This window comes from Salvelinus fontinalis, chromosome 36, assembly GCF_029448725.1.
Source record: "Salvelinus fontinalis isolate EN_2023a chromosome 36, ASM2944872v1, whole genome shotgun sequence".
NCBI classification, from domain to species: domain Eukaryota; kingdom Metazoa; phylum Chordata; class Actinopteri; order Salmoniformes; family Salmonidae; genus Salvelinus; species Salvelinus fontinalis.
The window spans coordinates 24,542,641-24,558,388 of NC_074700.1; the positions used below are offsets into that span (position 1 = coordinate 24,542,641).

Below are 15,748 nucleotides of genomic sequence, written 5' to 3' on the forward strand. Positions count from 1 at the left end.
GGTTTACTGACCCCTGCCTGGCTAGACCTGTCTATTGCCTGCCCCTGTTGGATTATTAAACTGTTGTTAATTTGACGTTGTCTGCATCTGGGTCTTACCTTCAAACATGATACAGACAGACAGATAGATAGATGGCTGGCTACATAGATATTTTATTGGTTCCTGAAGGGATATTCATTAGATGATTAGGTAGTTATCATGCTGAGACCCACCTGATCCTCCAGGAAGTCCTGATGCTCCTGGCTCTCCCTTGTCTCCTGGTCCTCCTGGGAACCCAGGTGATCCAGGGAGACCTGTTGAGGACCCCAGCACCTCCCCCGGCCGGCCCTTCTCCCCCGGTAGCCCCGGGAACCCGTTCTTCCCTGGGGCCCCTGGACGACCCTCGCCTGGGATACCTGGGCCCCCCGCATCTCCTCTGGGGCCAGGGAAACCTGGGAGGGAGGGAGGATAGAGCTGGTTCAATTCCATACATCTTTACTTTCACTAGTATTTATGCCATTTAGCAGACACTAAAGGCCATTCGTTGTTGGCAGAAATCAAAAGACTAAGTGGAAGTCATAGAAAAGTTCAGTCAGTTTAATTCAGCAATTATTTATTGTCAATAATTGGCAGCAATTACAAGAGCCAGTCTAACCAGAAGTCATATACTATAAATATCAACAATGGACCATATATATCAGTGGTCAGTAGATGGTCAGTAGATGGTTAGTAGATGGTTAGTAGATGGTCAGTAGAGGGTCAGTAGAGGGTCAGTAGAGGGTTAGTAGATGGTCAGTAGATGGTCAGTAGATGGTCAGTAGATGGTTAGTAGAGGGTCAGTAGATGGTTAGTAGATGGTCAGTTGATGGTCAGTAGATGGTTAGTAGATGGTTAGTAGATGGTCAGTAGAGGGTTAGTAGAGGGTCAGTAGATGATCAGTAAATGATCAGTAGATAGTTAGTAGATGGTTAGTAGAGGGTCAGTAGATGGTTAGTAGATGGTCAGTAGATGGTTAGTAGATGGTCAGTAGATGGTCAGTAGATGGTTAGTAGATGGTCAGTAGATGGTTAGTAGATGGTCAGTAAATGATCAGTAGAGGGTCAGTAGATGATCAGTAGATGGTTAGTAGATGGTCAGTAGATGGTTAGTAGATGGTTAGTAGATGGTTAGTAGATGGTCAGTAGAGGGTTAGTAGAGGGTCAGTAGATGGTTAGTAGATGGTCAGTAAATGGTTAGTAGATGGTTAGTAGATGGTCAGTAGATGGTCAGTAGATGGTTAGTAGATGGTCAGTAGATGGTTAGTAGATGGTTAGTAGATGATCAGTAGATGGTCAGTAGATGGTCAGTAGAGGGTCAGTAGATGGTCAGTAGAGGGTCAGTAGATGGTTAGTAGATGGTTAGTAGATGGTTAGTAGATGGTCATGTTGGAAAGGAAGAGTGGTGAATGGTGATATTGTCAAAGAGGATGGGCAACAATAGCTGTGTTTTTACCTTGTGGCCCAGGCTGGCCCCCGTAACCTGGGTCTCCTCTCTCTCCCTTCCCTCCGTCAAAACCGGGCCGACCGGGACCACCTGGGAAACCTGGCTCGCCCTTGGGGCCTACACACGCATGCGCACACGCGCACACGCGCACACACACACACACACACACACACACACACACACACACACACACACACACACACACACACACACACACACACACACACACACACACACACACACACACACACACACACACACATTGTCGACCTCTGTGTAAAAAATAATTGTCAAATTACAAAACAGGAAGTGTTGCCATGGTGATGAAGTCTGTATGTTACCTAGTCTTCCAGGTATTCCGGGGAAGCCGGGGATTCCATCCTCACCAGGTAGACGACATGGTAGCGTTAGCCCTAGTAACAGTCAGTCAGATCACGGTTAACACACATACACACACACACACACACACAGGACTGGAGTAAAGCTCTCTGTGTCTCAGTAAAACTGGTACAATACCACTGGAAGATTATAGTACAGTCTAGCTTATACATCAATTTGGTCATCACTGTAACACATTATTGTTATTGGTTAAGACTTCATGTTTGTTTATGGATATGCATTGATGTGATAATGATTCTGTTAGATTGAGGATATAATGTCAGTGGGTTGATTAAAAGTAGTAAGTCATTGATTTAACCAATGTTAATAGTTATGGCCTGTTAAAAGTGATTCACATTTAGTAAGTAACTGAATGTCTTTTCTTTGGTATTATTTCAATAATGTCATAAGGTCTGATTGGCTACCCCCCCATCGTAGTCCCCCCTCCTTCTTGGTTAAGCACTTAGCAGAGGCAAAGCTTAACGCATGCACCAGCAACTCTGATTGGAGCAGAAGGAGTAAAGTAGTGCACTGCTAACTGCCACTGAAAGCTCCTAACCATGGGAACATTAGGTTCCTAACCATGGGAACATTAGGTTCCTAACCATGGGAACATTAGGATCCTAACCATGGGAACATTACGTTCCTAACCATGGGAACATTAGGTTCCTAACCATGGGAACATTAGGTTCCTAACCATGGGAACATTAGGTTCCTAACCATGGGAACATTAGGTTCCTAACCATGGGAACATTAGGTTCCTAACCATGGGAACATTAGGATCCTAACCATTGGAACATTAGGATCCTAACCATGGGAACATTACGTTCCTAACCATGGGAACATTAGGTTCCTAACCATGGGAACATTAGGTTCCTAACCATGGGAACATTAGGTTCCTAACCATGGGAACATTAGGTTCCTAACCATGGGAACATTAAGTTCCTAACCATGGGAACATTAGGTTCCTAACCATGGGAACATTAGGTTCCTAACCATGGGAACATTAGGTTCCTAACCATGGGAACATTAGGTTCCTAACCATGGGAATATTAGGTTCCTAACCATGGGAACATTAAGCCCTTAACCATGGGAACATTAGGTTCCTAACCATGGGAACATTAGGTTCCTAACCATGGGAACATTAGGTTCCTAACCATGGGAACATTAGGTTCCTAACCATGGGAACATTAGGTTCCTAACCATGGGAACATTAGGTTCCTAACCATGGGAACATTAGGTTCTTAAACACGGGAACATTAGGTTCCTAACCATGGGAACATTAGGTTCCTAACCATGGGAACATTAGGTTCCTAACCATGGGAACATTAGGTTCCTAACCATGGGAACATTAGGTTCCTAACCATGGGAACATTAAGTTCCTAACCATGGGAACATTAGGTTCCTAACCATGGGAACATTAGGTTCCTAACCATGGGAACATTAGGTTCCTAACCATGGGAACATTAGGTTCCTAACCATGGGAATATTAGGTTCCTAACCATGGGAACATTAAGCCCTTAACCATGGGAACATTAGGTTCCTAACCATGGGAACATTAGGTTCCTAACCATGGGAACATTAGGTTCCTAACCATGGGAACATTAGGTTCCTAACCATGGGAACATTAGGTTCCTAACCATGGGAACATTAGGTTCCTAACCATGGGAACATTAGGTTCTTAAACACGGGAACATTAGGTTCCTAACCATGGGAACATTAGGTTCCTAACCATTGGAACATTAGGTTCTTAACCATGGGAACATTAAGCCCCTAACCATGGGAACTTTAGGTTCCTAACCATGGGAATATTAGGTTCCTAACCATGGGAATATTAGGTTCCTAACCATGGGAATATTAGGTTCCTAACCATGGGAACATTAAGCCCCTAACCATGGGAACATTCGGTTCCTAACCATGGGAACATTAGGTTCCTAACCATGGGAATATTAGGTTCCTAACCATGGGAATATTAGGTTCCTAACCATGGGAATATTAGGTTCCTAACCATAGGAATATTAGGTTCCTAACCATGGGAACATTAGGTTCCTAACCATGGGAATATTAGGTTCCTAACCATGGGAACATTAGGTTCCTAACCATGGGAATATTAGGTTCCTAACCATGGGAACATTAAGCCCCTAACCATGGGAACATTAGGTTCCTAACCATGGGAACATTAGGTTCCTAACCATGGGAACATTAGGTTCCTAACCATGGGAACATTAGGTTCCTAACCATGGGAACATTAGGTTCCTAACCATGCGAACATTAGGTTCCTAACCATGCGAACATTAGGTTCCTAACCATGGGAACATTAGGTTCTTAACCATGGGAATATTAGGTTCCTAACCATGGGAACATTAAGCCCCTAACCATGGGAACATTAGGTTCCTAACCATGGGAACATTACGTTCCTAACCATGGGAACATTAGGTTCCTAACCATGGGAATATTAGGTTCCTAACCATGGGAACATTAGGTTCCTAACCATGGGAACATTAGGTTCCTAACCATGGGAACATTACGTTCCTAACCATGGGAATATTAGGTTCCCTAACCATGGGAACATTAGGTTCCTAACCATGGGAACATTAGGTTCCTAACCATGGGAATATTAGGTTCCTAACCATGGGAACATTAGGTTCCTAACCATGGGAACATTAGGTTCCTAACCATGGGAACATTAGGTTCCTAACCATGGGAACATTACGTTCCTAACCATGGGAATATTAGGTTCCCTAACCATGGGAACATTAGGTTCCTAACCATGGGAACATTAGGTTCCTAACCATGGGAATATTAGGTTCCTAACCATGGGAACATTAAGCTCCTAACCATGGGAACATTAGGTTCCTAACCATGGGAACATTAGGTTCCTAACCATGGGAACATTAGGTTCCTAACCATGGGAACATTAGGTTCCTAACCATGGGAACATTAGGTTCCTAACCATGGGAACATTAGGTTCCTAACCATTTTCTGACAGAGTAAGAGAGATGTAGCTCGGAACTTAGCTCTGGTCCAGGGCGTTACATGCGGCTTGCTGTTGCTAGCCACCCCGGACAAGAGCTACTGGGAACTCAACACTGGTCAACATGTCCATTATCAAGTGTCAATCATCAACTGAGTCAAGCACAATGGAATCCCAATCATGTGGGGCAACGAGGAGCTTCCATCTGTGACATTATGAACAAATGGTGGACACGTTGAGTAAATAAAAATTCACTGTCTCCTTTCTGTGCCATGACAAGGTTTAAATGAGCAGTTGGGATGTTTCATTAAACAGTGGCCACTGGATTATCTAGTATCTCCTGAGCCACAGGTACAGGTACAGTACCGTGTCTCAGTTTTGACACCAACACGTTCCATAACAATGACATTCCATCTGAGAATGAAATCCTATTGTCTTGGAACTCCCAGTGACAAAATGGCTGCATTGAAACTCTGAATCTCAAACAGAGTTGCCCTAAAAGACTGTATCTAGGGCTCGGGTTTCTCTGTCCAGGGCAGTTCTCTTTAGCTTCTCACCTCCCTCTGCGTCATTAAACCCCTCCTGCCCACAGCTGTCACCTGGTCAGACAAACATGCACAGGATCAGAGAGATGGAGGGATGAAAATAGAGAGAAGACGAGGAGGAAGAAAGAAATAAAGAAAGCGAGAGAGAAATAAAGTAAGAGAGACAGGGAGAGCTACTGGGAGGACAGGACGGTAGAAGACAAGCCAATCAAGGTCATTCAGGTAATTTGCATATAGTCACGCCAATCAATGCATAAGCCAATTAAAATACATAAATCAAACAATCAGCAAATCAGAGGTTAGAGATTCAGCTCATTCAGTTAAGGCATAACCAAAATAAAAATTATTCTGAGATGTTGGGCCAAGTTTATTGTTTTCCGGAAGAGGAGAGAAATAGAGGGAGAAAGTGATATTATCAAAATGATGTAGCTACTGTTTATAGTAACTTAATTAAACTACAACAAAAAGGTATTACTTATGTATTTGCATTGCACTCTTTTTCTCTCTCTTTCAGAAGAGAATAACATATTATATTCAAAATAAGTTTTAGCATTAGCTTTATTGTGTCAGAAAACTTAAGCAACAGTCACACACGTTCATATGAGTGGCAAAAAGCTGTTGGGTTTTGTGTTGTTCAGTCTCAGAGAAGAGTCAGCTAGCTAGCAACATTTGAGTCCAATGGTGTTTCTTTATTGCTTTTATAAATACGGTGTCCATATTAGGCAATCCTAATTCTTCAGCAGGACTCCATATTAGGATATCCTAATGTTACAGCAGGACTCCATATTAGGCAATCCTAATTCTTCAGCAGGACTCCATATTAGGATATCCTAATGTTACAGCAGGACTCCATATTAGGACATCCTAATGTTACAGCAGGACTCCATATTAGGATATCCTAATGTTACAGCAGGACTCCATATTAGGACATCCTAATGTTATAGCAGGACTCCATATTAGGACATCCTAATGTTATAGCAGGACTCCATATTAGGATATCCTAATGTTACAGTAGGACTCCATATTAGGACATCCTAATGTTATAGCAGGACTCCATATTAGGATATCCTAATGTTATAGCAGGACTCCATATTAGGATATCCTAATGTTACAGTAGGACTCCATATTAGGACATCCTAATGTTTCAGCAGGATTCCATATTTGGACATCCTAATGTTACAGCAGGACTCCATATTAGGACATCCTAATGTTACAGTAGGACTCCATATTAGGACATCCTAATGTTTCAGCAGGATTCCATATTTGGACATCCTAATGTTTCAGCAGGATTCCATATTTGGACATCCTAATGTTTCAGCAGGATTCCATATTTGGACATCCTAATGTTTCAGCAGAACTCCTGTCATTGTCATCAGGTATTGTCAGTCTCCTGAACACTTAGTCTAAATTATCATTACATTAACATCCAACTTGTATTCCTTTCTTCCAAAACATATCAGTTTCTCTCTCCTCTGAGACTGAAGAATCACAGGACAGTAGTAGCGTAATCACAGCAAATGAATTACCGTTGATCTGTGTGAATCGACTAAGCAGCTAGCTAGAGGAAGGATAAGCACATTAATGGCACCCATTAATAAACCCACCAACTGCCTGAAAGAGAAAGAATGTTGGGAGGAGAACCGTGTAGATGTAGCAAGCTGTGAGAATGGCTCCTTATTGTTCTGTGTGTTCCAATTAGGCTGCTTTTCTTTGTACCTGTAGTTTATGGTTGGCTGTGGTACAGAAATACGTTGTGTTGTTCACACAATGGGAAGTAAGAGTGATTCTCAAAAGTCGATCTGTTAGACCGTTTTTATGGACTATATAGTTCTCCCCACTCCCCCTCATTGGGAGTCCGCAGTGGCACATACCTGGAGGGCCAGGTAAACCAGGTTGTCCTGGTAACCCCGCAAAGCCCGAGTCGCCTGGAAACCCACGCGGGCCGATGGAACCCTGGTAGCCAATCCCGTTCTCTCCAGGTTCCCCGGCGCGACCTTTGGCGCCTGAGAACCCTGGGAATCCTCTCTCCCCAATGGTCCCATAGCTATCAACATCAGCCTGAGGCGAGGAGAGGATCACGTCTGTTAAAAGGGATACTTCGGGATTTTGGCAATGAGACCCTTTATATACTTCCCCAGAGTCAGATGAACTCGTGGAAACCATTGTTATGTCTCTGTGTGCAGTTTGAAGGAAGTTGCTAACAAGCGCTAACACAACTGCTAACTAGCGTTAGCCCAATGACTGGAAGTCTATGGGTATCTGCTAGCAGCATTGGCTCGCCAAACTACCTCTTATTTTATACTGGACACAGACACATAAGAATGGTAGTGTGTGTATATCTATGTATGTATGTATGTGTGTGTGTGTGTGTGTGTGTGTGTGTGTGTGTGTGTGTGTGTGTGTGTGTGTGTGTGTGTGTGTGTGTGTGTGTGTGTGTGTGTGTGTGTGTATGTATGTATGTATGTGTGTGTGTGTGTGTGTGTGTGTGTGTGTGTATGTGTGTGTGACTCACAGAAGGCCCAGGCTGTCCGGGGGACCCAGGAAGTCCGTCTCTCCCGGGTCGGCCCATGTTTCCAGGGGGCCCTCGAAGGCCCTGGGCCCCCAGTTCACCCTTGATCCCTCGGCTGAACGAGGGGTAGAAGGAGGCACCCTTTTCTCCTTTACGGCCGAAGAAACCCCTCTCGCCAACACGGCCCTGAAGGGAGAAGAAGAGGTGTTATCATCACCTCAGATTTGTAAACTCATTAATGGACACTATCATAGTTTGAGAATTGTAAACATTGAACAGAAGAAAGAGAGTAGACAACTGCTTAATGTTTTGGGGAATAAATGTAATTATTAGCAGCATTATACTGTTACTTATTTGGAGAACATTTTGGTCACTGGAAACTTACAGGTGTTCCTGGTTGTCCTCCGAAACCGGGTATGCCTGGGTCTCCGCTTTCACCCTTCCTGCCGAAGGCCCCGGGTCTTCCATCAGACCCAGGAGCCCCCGGTGCCCCCACCCCACCCGTGGTGCCTCCTCCCAGGCAGTTACAGTCACCCAGTTCCCCTGGACCACAGAGGAAGATGGAGGTAAGGAGTTTAGAATGTAGAAAAGCTTTATTGTCCCGACATCGGGCATTTTGAATTGTAACTTTATGAAAACACAATACACCAGAGAGGTGTTGGAAAGGAATTGGGTTTGAGAGTTATAGTGTAAAACGGCTGTACAGATGCCTGTACACGTACTGTGTGTGTGTGTGTGTGTGTGTGTGTGTGTGTGTGTGTGTGTGTGTGTGTGTGTGTGTGTGTGTGTGTGTGTGTGTGTGCGTGTGCAGTTGATGTGGATTGATATGGTGTGTGTGTGGATATGGACAGTGTGTGTGTGTGTGTGTGTGTGGTGGATATGGACAGTGTGTGTGTGTGTGTGTGTGTGTGTGTGTGTGTGTGTGTGTGTGTGTGTGTGTGTGTGTGTGTGTGTGTGTGTGTGTGTGCATGCAACAGGAAGTCTTACCTTTGGGTCCTTTGTATCCGCTGGCTCCAGGTGGTCCCTGGCCTCCTGGTCGTCCTGTCGCTCCTGGTAGATTGTCAAACCTGCCGGGCTGGATGTTGACTGAAACACACACACACACACAAACTTGACCTCTCACATAGAAACTCAGTTTATTTGGTCTGTTAGTTAGCTCATATGTAATATGATGGGTTGGTCAATCTTTTGGACAAAACCTGGGGCGCAACTTTCGTTTATAAGTGGGGGGGGGGGGGGAATGTCATAATTATTATTATTTAAACACTCCTAACAGCCTACCCGACCGCTCGGAGGCGTCCGCATGGTCCTAAAGCAAACCGCCACCTCGTTTTGTATCACTTTCCAATGATAAAACTGGGAGGGAAAAAATGTATGTCCCCCCCATCCCCAGTGAAAGTTTAATTTCATTTATTTTATTTATTTCATCTTTATTTAACCATGTAGGCTAGTTGAGAACAAATACTTATTTTCCACCATAATTTGCAAATAAATTCATTAAAAATCCTACAATGTGATTTTCTGGATTTCTTTTTCTCATTTTGTCTGTCATAGTTGAGGTGTACCTATGATGAAAATTACAGGCCTCTCTCATCTTTTTAAGTGGGAGAACTTGCACAATTGGTGGCTGACTAAATACTTTTTTGCCCCACTGTATATATCTGCCCACTATGTCAGAGCAATATATATATATATCTGTCCCCTACGTCAGAGCAATATATATCTCTGTCCCCTATGTCAGAGCAATATATATCTCTGTCCCCTATGTCAGAGCAATATATATCTCTGTCCCCTATGTCAGAGCTGGGGTGGCAGGTAGCCTAGTGGTTAGAGCATTGGACTAAGAACCGTAAAGGTTGCAAGATCAAATCCCCGAACTGACAAGGTAAAAATCTGTTCATTGAAAATAAGAATGTGATCTTAACTGACTTGCCTAGTTCAAAAAAGGTAATAAAAGAAAAGCCATAGATAGCTTTCTCCCCTATATCAGAGCAATATATATCTATATACCATTAACACTATGCGCATACTCTACTGTATATCTATGGTCCTGCTGCTCAGGTGGGGAGGGAGACACCTAGTGGCGAAATGTGAGAAAGCATCTTGGATTTGAGTGACCAGCTACCCTTACAGGTGTTAGTAAGGAGTGTCCTGACTGTCAGTTTACATTAGAACCATGCACATACATGTAGTTGGCGTGGAAAACTTGATGTAGTATTATTTTGGGTTTGTTTGTTTTGGTGGACTGAATATTACCATGGTAACAGCAATATCCCCACCCTGGTGGTAGGACCCACTACCTTTTCGGAATGCTAATGCACAGTGTTTGGCCCTGACACGGAACCCAAACCAACTGTGCGCGTGCGCCATAGTGCATAAAGGAATTTTGTCCACCCACACCAAACGCGATCACGACACGCAGGTTAAAATATCAAAACAAAACAAACCTGAAACAGGTATTTGTGGATGACATAATGAATGATAGTGATACAGGTATTTGTGGATGACATAATGAATGATAGTGATACAGGTATTTGTGGATGACATAATGAATGATAGTGATACAGGTATTTGTGGATGACATAATGAATGAGAGTGATACAGGTATTTGTGGATGACATAATGAATGAGAGTGATACAGGTATTTGTGGATGACATAATGAATGAGAGTGATACAGGTATTTGTGGATGACATAATAAATGATAGTGATACAGGTATTTGTGGATGACATAATGAATGGTAGTGATACAGGTATTTGTGGATGACATAATGAATGTTAGTGATATAGGTATTTGTGGATGACATAATGAATGGTAGTGATACAGATATTTGTGGATGACATAATGAATGGTAGTGATACAGGTATTTGTGGATGACATAATGAATGGTAGTGATACAGGTATTTGTGGATGACATAATGAATGATAGTGATATTAATGATAGTGACATGTATTTGGAGGGATGTAAAAACATTTAGTAATAGGGGGAGGGGATTGTTGATTTTTCAAAACATTTTGTGATCGCAGAATCGCAAAATTCTGGTTGGACTCGATTATGTTGCTGGGAAGCCGTAACGTACCAGATCTGCCTGTTGGCCCGGGAGGTCCGGGGGGTCCTGGTAAGCCTTGTCCTCCTGGTAGGCCCTCAGGGCCGTAGCTCTGTCTGCCGGGGTTACCCCTCTCTCCCTTAGGCCCTAAGGTACCAGGGAACCCTGGGCTGCCTCCTCGACCTGGGAGATGGAAGAGAGAGTAGGAGAGAGCAGGAGAGAGGAGAGAGGAGGAGAGAGGAGAGGAGAGGAGAGGAGAGAGGAGAGAGGAGGAGAGAGGAGAGGAGAGAGGAGAGAGGAGGAGAGAGGAGAGGAGAGATGAGGAGAGAGGAGAGGAGAGAGGAGAGGAGAGAGGAGGAGAGAGGAGAAGAGAGAGGAGAGGAGAGAGGAGGAGAGAGGAGAGGAGAGAGGAGGAGAGGAGAGGAAAGAGGAGATGGGAAGAGAGGAGGAGAGGAGAGGAGAGAGGAGAGAGGAGAGGAGAGGAGAGAGGAGGAGAGAGGAGAGGAGAGAGGAGAAGAGAGAGGAGAGGAGAGAGGAGATGAGAGGAGAGAGGAGAGAGGAGATGACAGGAGAGGAGAGAGGAGAGGAGAGAGGAGGAGATAGGAGAGGAGAGAGGAGGAGAGAGGAGAGGAGAGAGGAGGAGAGAGGAGAGGAGAGAGGAGATGAGAGGAGAGAGGAGAGAGGAGATGACAGGAGAGAGGAGATGACAGGAGAGGAGAGAGGAGAGGAGAGAGGAGGAGATAGGAGAGGAGAGAGGAGAGGAGGAGAGAGGAGAGGAGAGAGGAGGAGAGAGGAGAGGAGAGAGGAGATGACAGGAGAGGAGAGTGGAGATGACAGGAGAGGAGAGAGGAGGAGAGAGGAGGAGAGAGGAGAAAGGAGAGGAGAGAGGAGATGACAGGAGAGGAGAGAGGAGGAGATAGGAGGAGAGAGGAGAGGAGAGAGGAGATGACAGGAGAGGAGAGAGGAGAGGAGAGAGGAGATGACAGGAGAGGAGAGAGGAGAGGAGAGGAGAGAGGAGATGACAGGAGAGGAGAGAGGAGATGACAGGAGAGGAGAGAGGAGAGGAGAGAGGAGATGACAGGAGAGGAGAGAGGAGAGGAGAGAGGAGATGACAGGAGAGGAGAGAGAAGATGACAGGAGAGGAGAGAGGAGATGACAGGAGAGGAGATAGGAGAGGAGAGAGGAGATGACAGGAGAGGAGAGAGGAGATGACAGGAGAGGAGAGAGGAGATGACAGGAGAGGAGATTACAGGGGAGGAGAGAGGAGGAGAGAGGAGAGGAGAGGAGAGAGGAGGAGAGAGGAGAGAGGAGATGACAGGAGAGGAGATGACAGGAGAGGAGAGAGGAGGAGAGAGGAGAGGAGAGGAGAGAGGAGGAGAGAGGAGAGGAGAGAGGAGATGACAGGAGAGGAGTAGGGATGGAAGAAAAGACAACAGAAGAGAAAAGAGGGCGGGGTACAAAATGGAACAGAAGAAGGTTTGACTTATCTTGCAGGTATTTAGTTTTGTGTCTTGTGGAAATCAGAGGTGTTTGTGTGTCTGCTATGTGTGCATGCATGTATGCATGTGTGTATCTACCTGTAAGCATGTGTGTTTGTGTGTCTGCTATGTGTGCGTGCATGTATGCATGTGTGTATCTACCTGTAAGCATGTGTGTTTGTGTGTCTGCTATGTGTGCGTGCATGTATGCATGTGTGTATCTACCTGTAAGCATGTGTGTGTGTGTGTCTGCTATGTGTGCGTGCATGTATGCATGTGTGTATCTACCTGTAAGCATGTGTGTTTGTGTGTCTGCTATGTGTGCGTGCATGTATGCATGTGTGTATCTACCTGTAAGCATGTGTGTGTGTGTGTGTCTACTATGTGTGCGTGCATGTATGCATGTGTGTATCTACCTGTAAGCATGTGTGTTTGTGTGTCTGCTATGTGTGCGTGCATGTATGCATGTGTGTATCTACCTGTAAGCATGTGTGTGTGTGTGTGTCTGCTATGTGTGCGTGCATGTATGCATGTTTGTATCTACCTGTAAGCATGTGTGTTTGTGTGTCTGCTATGTGTGCGTGCATGTATGCATGTGTGTATCTACCTGTAAGCATGTGTGTGTGTGTGTGTCTGCGTGCCTGTACGTGTGTTTGCATGTGTGTGTGTGCATGCATCTAGATAGTGTATGTGTCTCGGTGTTACCATCGCCGAAGGAGTCGCCTGGTCGTCCTGGTTGTCCTGGAAACCCTGGAGTGCCAGCGTCACCTGGTTGGCCGGGGAAGCCGTCGATACCGTTGTCACCTGGTGCTCCTGCAACCAATCAGAGGGGATTGTGGGTATCATTAATACAATTCATTATTTTCATGATACAGTACATAGCATGTGTGTGTGTGTCTGTGTGTGTGTGTTACCTTGAACAGCCAACCCTTGTGTGTCTGCGTAGATGGGGGGTCCGGGAGGCCCCTGTTCCCCCTGGTCACCCTGAAAGACAAACAGAGAAAAACGAAATATGTTCACTTTAGCACCCCCTGCTGGCAAACTGGTGCCTAGTAACTCAACCCTAAACCCTCTCAGAACAAGACTGCGTACAAGGGCTGCCCAATTCGTATCTTTATCTACTAATTTGTCTTTTGACCAATCAGATCAACCCTGGAGTGCCAGCGTCACAGCGTTCTGCCAATAATTGGGCAATATATCAGAATTGGGCTTCCTGTTGGGCTTCACAGTCATGCATTCACTTGTCTTACCTTAGGTCCACTGTAGCCTGGTTGCCCGGGGAACCCTGGACTGCCTGTGAATCCCTGTGTGGGTGAGAGATGCATCAGTTCATTGGTTCATTCATCTGAATGAATTTAATTTAGGTGTGTGTGTGTGTGTGTGTGTGTGTGTGTGTGTGTGTGTGTGTGTGTGTGTGTGTGTGTGTGTGTGTGTGTGTGTGTGTGTGTGTGTGTGTGTGTGTGTGTGTGTCCTACCGGTCTTCCTGGAGATCCGGGAGGTCCATTAAAACCAGGAGGACCCTGCCAAGTGAGAAGAAGAAAAAAGATGGCCGCCAGAGAATAGTTTAGAGTCCAGAATCCCAAACAGCATAACATCCCTCTGGGTGTGTAACAATAATAAACAGTTTGGCCTGGGATAGAGGGGGTTTCCACCAGATTTCTTACACCAATCATTTTCTTTCAAATCAGTGAAGGGAAGGGAAAAAAGTGCCCACTTTGGGAGGAAGGACAGATAATGGGGACTCTGAGGTGGTAGCAGATAATCTGACATAGAAGGAGGGGAGGAGCTTACCCGTCCCCCTGGATACCCCAGAATTCCATTCTCTCCCTTCTCGCCAGGATAGCCAAAAGGACCCTGACAACAGACGTATGAGTCGAACATTTATAACATACAACTGCGTCCTAAATGACAACCTGTTCACCAGTAGTGCACTACATTTGACCAGCAAAGAGATATTCAATTCTATAAATCTTTATTGTCCCCAACAGACAAGACAGACACACTTACAGGTGGGCCGGGTCTACCAGATGGTCCACGTACTCCTTTGTAACCCCCTTCCCCCTGGGAGAGAGGGGAGAGAGAGAGAAGAGAGAGAGAGAGAGCGAGAGGAGAGAAAATATATAAAAGGAGTTAACCAAAGGAAGTGGAACTCCCGGGCTGTCCTCACTGGAGGAAGAATCAAGACGGCATCTTTCAGGAAAACAAAAATAAACACATCAAAGTATCATAAAGCAAAAGGGAGGAAAAAGGCTTCATTGTGGATGACAACAATTATAGTTGGGACACTGGGAGAGGGAAGGGGACACTGGGGGAGGGAAGGGTAGAGGGAGAGCAGGGGACACTGGGGAGGGGGAGGGGAGGGGATAGAGGGAGAGGATGGGACACTGGGGAGGGAGGGGTAGAGGGAGGGGATGGGACACGGGGGGGGGGGGGGGTAGAGGGAGAGCATGGGACACTGGGGGGGAGGGGGGGATAGAGGGAGAGCATGGGACACTGGGGGGGAGGGAGGGGATAGAGGGAGAGGATGGGACACTGGGGAGGGAGGGGAAGAGGGAGGGGATGGGACACTGGGGGGGGGGGGGGGGTAGAGGGAGAGCATGGGACACTGGGGGGGAGGGGGGGATAGAGGGAGAGCATGGGACACTGGGGGAGGGAGGGGTAGAGGGAGGGGATGGGACACTGGGGGGGGGAGGGGTAGAGGGAGGGGATGGGACACTGGGGGAGGGAGGGAGGGGATAGAGGGAGGGGATGGGACACTGGGGAGGGAGGGGATAGAGGGAGGGGATGGGACACTGGGGAGGGAGGGGTAGAGGGAGGGGATGGGACACTGGGGGAGGGAGGGAGGGGATAGAGGGAGGGGATGGGCCACTGGGGAGGGAGGGGTAGAGAGAGGGGATGGGACACTGGGGGAGGGAGGGAGGGGATAGAGGGAGGGGATGGGCCAGGGAGAGAGGGGGCTCCAGGAGCCAGCCAGCGAGCCAACGGTGCCAGCTATAGGTGAAGTGGGGGCGACGTTCAGTATAGTATCACAACCACCCTCCACCCCCCACCACAGCTTGACTCCACGCCAGGATGGAGCCCTCAGTCTGGGGTAGAGCGGGTCAGCTACCCAGCCCTCCTTTCTGGAGCCCTGGAGCTTTTGAACTTGTGTTTCTCTCATCACAAACCTCAGGTCCTTTGTCTCCTTTAGGAAAGCTCACAAACTCCACCACTCCATTGACCAAGGGCCTGCCTGGGTCTCCCTGCGGGCCCACATCGCCCTGGGTAACGGTAACCAAGGAAGAGAGAGTTTCTACATGGCAACACGATGGGGGTTGAGAGAGAGGAGGGGAGGAGGTGTGGTTGGGTGGCGGCGA

At 46.4% G+C, this 15,748-nt stretch overlaps 1 protein-coding gene across 2 annotated transcripts in view; it reads right to left on the reverse strand.

Moving 5' to 3' along the window:
- Positions 1-15,748, reverse strand: part of LOC129835506 (collagen alpha-6(IV) chain-like) — a 243,804-nt gene that overhangs the window by 26,966 nt on the left and 201,090 nt on the right. For both annotated transcript variants that reach the window (XM_055901163.1, XM_055901162.1), the window contains exons 13-26: positions 14,400-14,453; positions 14,184-14,246; positions 13,868-13,912; positions 13,643-13,696; positions 13,307-13,376; positions 13,098-13,205; positions 10,948-11,097; positions 8,855-8,953; positions 8,253-8,410; positions 7,871-8,053; positions 7,230-7,416; positions 1,803-1,874; positions 1,471-1,578; positions 213-431 (exon numbers count right to left, since the gene is read on the reverse strand). In XM_055901163.1, the coding sequence (XP_055757138.1) occupies positions 213-431; positions 1,471-1,578; positions 1,803-1,874; positions 7,230-7,416; positions 7,871-8,053; positions 8,253-8,410; positions 8,855-8,953; positions 10,948-11,097; positions 13,098-13,205; positions 13,307-13,376; positions 13,643-13,696; positions 13,868-13,912; positions 14,184-14,246; positions 14,400-14,453 (1,570 nt within the window). The remainder of the gene's footprint in view (positions 1-212; positions 432-1,470; positions 1,579-1,802; positions 1,875-7,229; positions 7,417-7,870; positions 8,054-8,252; positions 8,411-8,854; positions 8,954-10,947; positions 11,098-13,097; positions 13,206-13,306; positions 13,377-13,642; positions 13,697-13,867; positions 13,913-14,183; positions 14,247-14,399; positions 14,454-15,748) is intronic.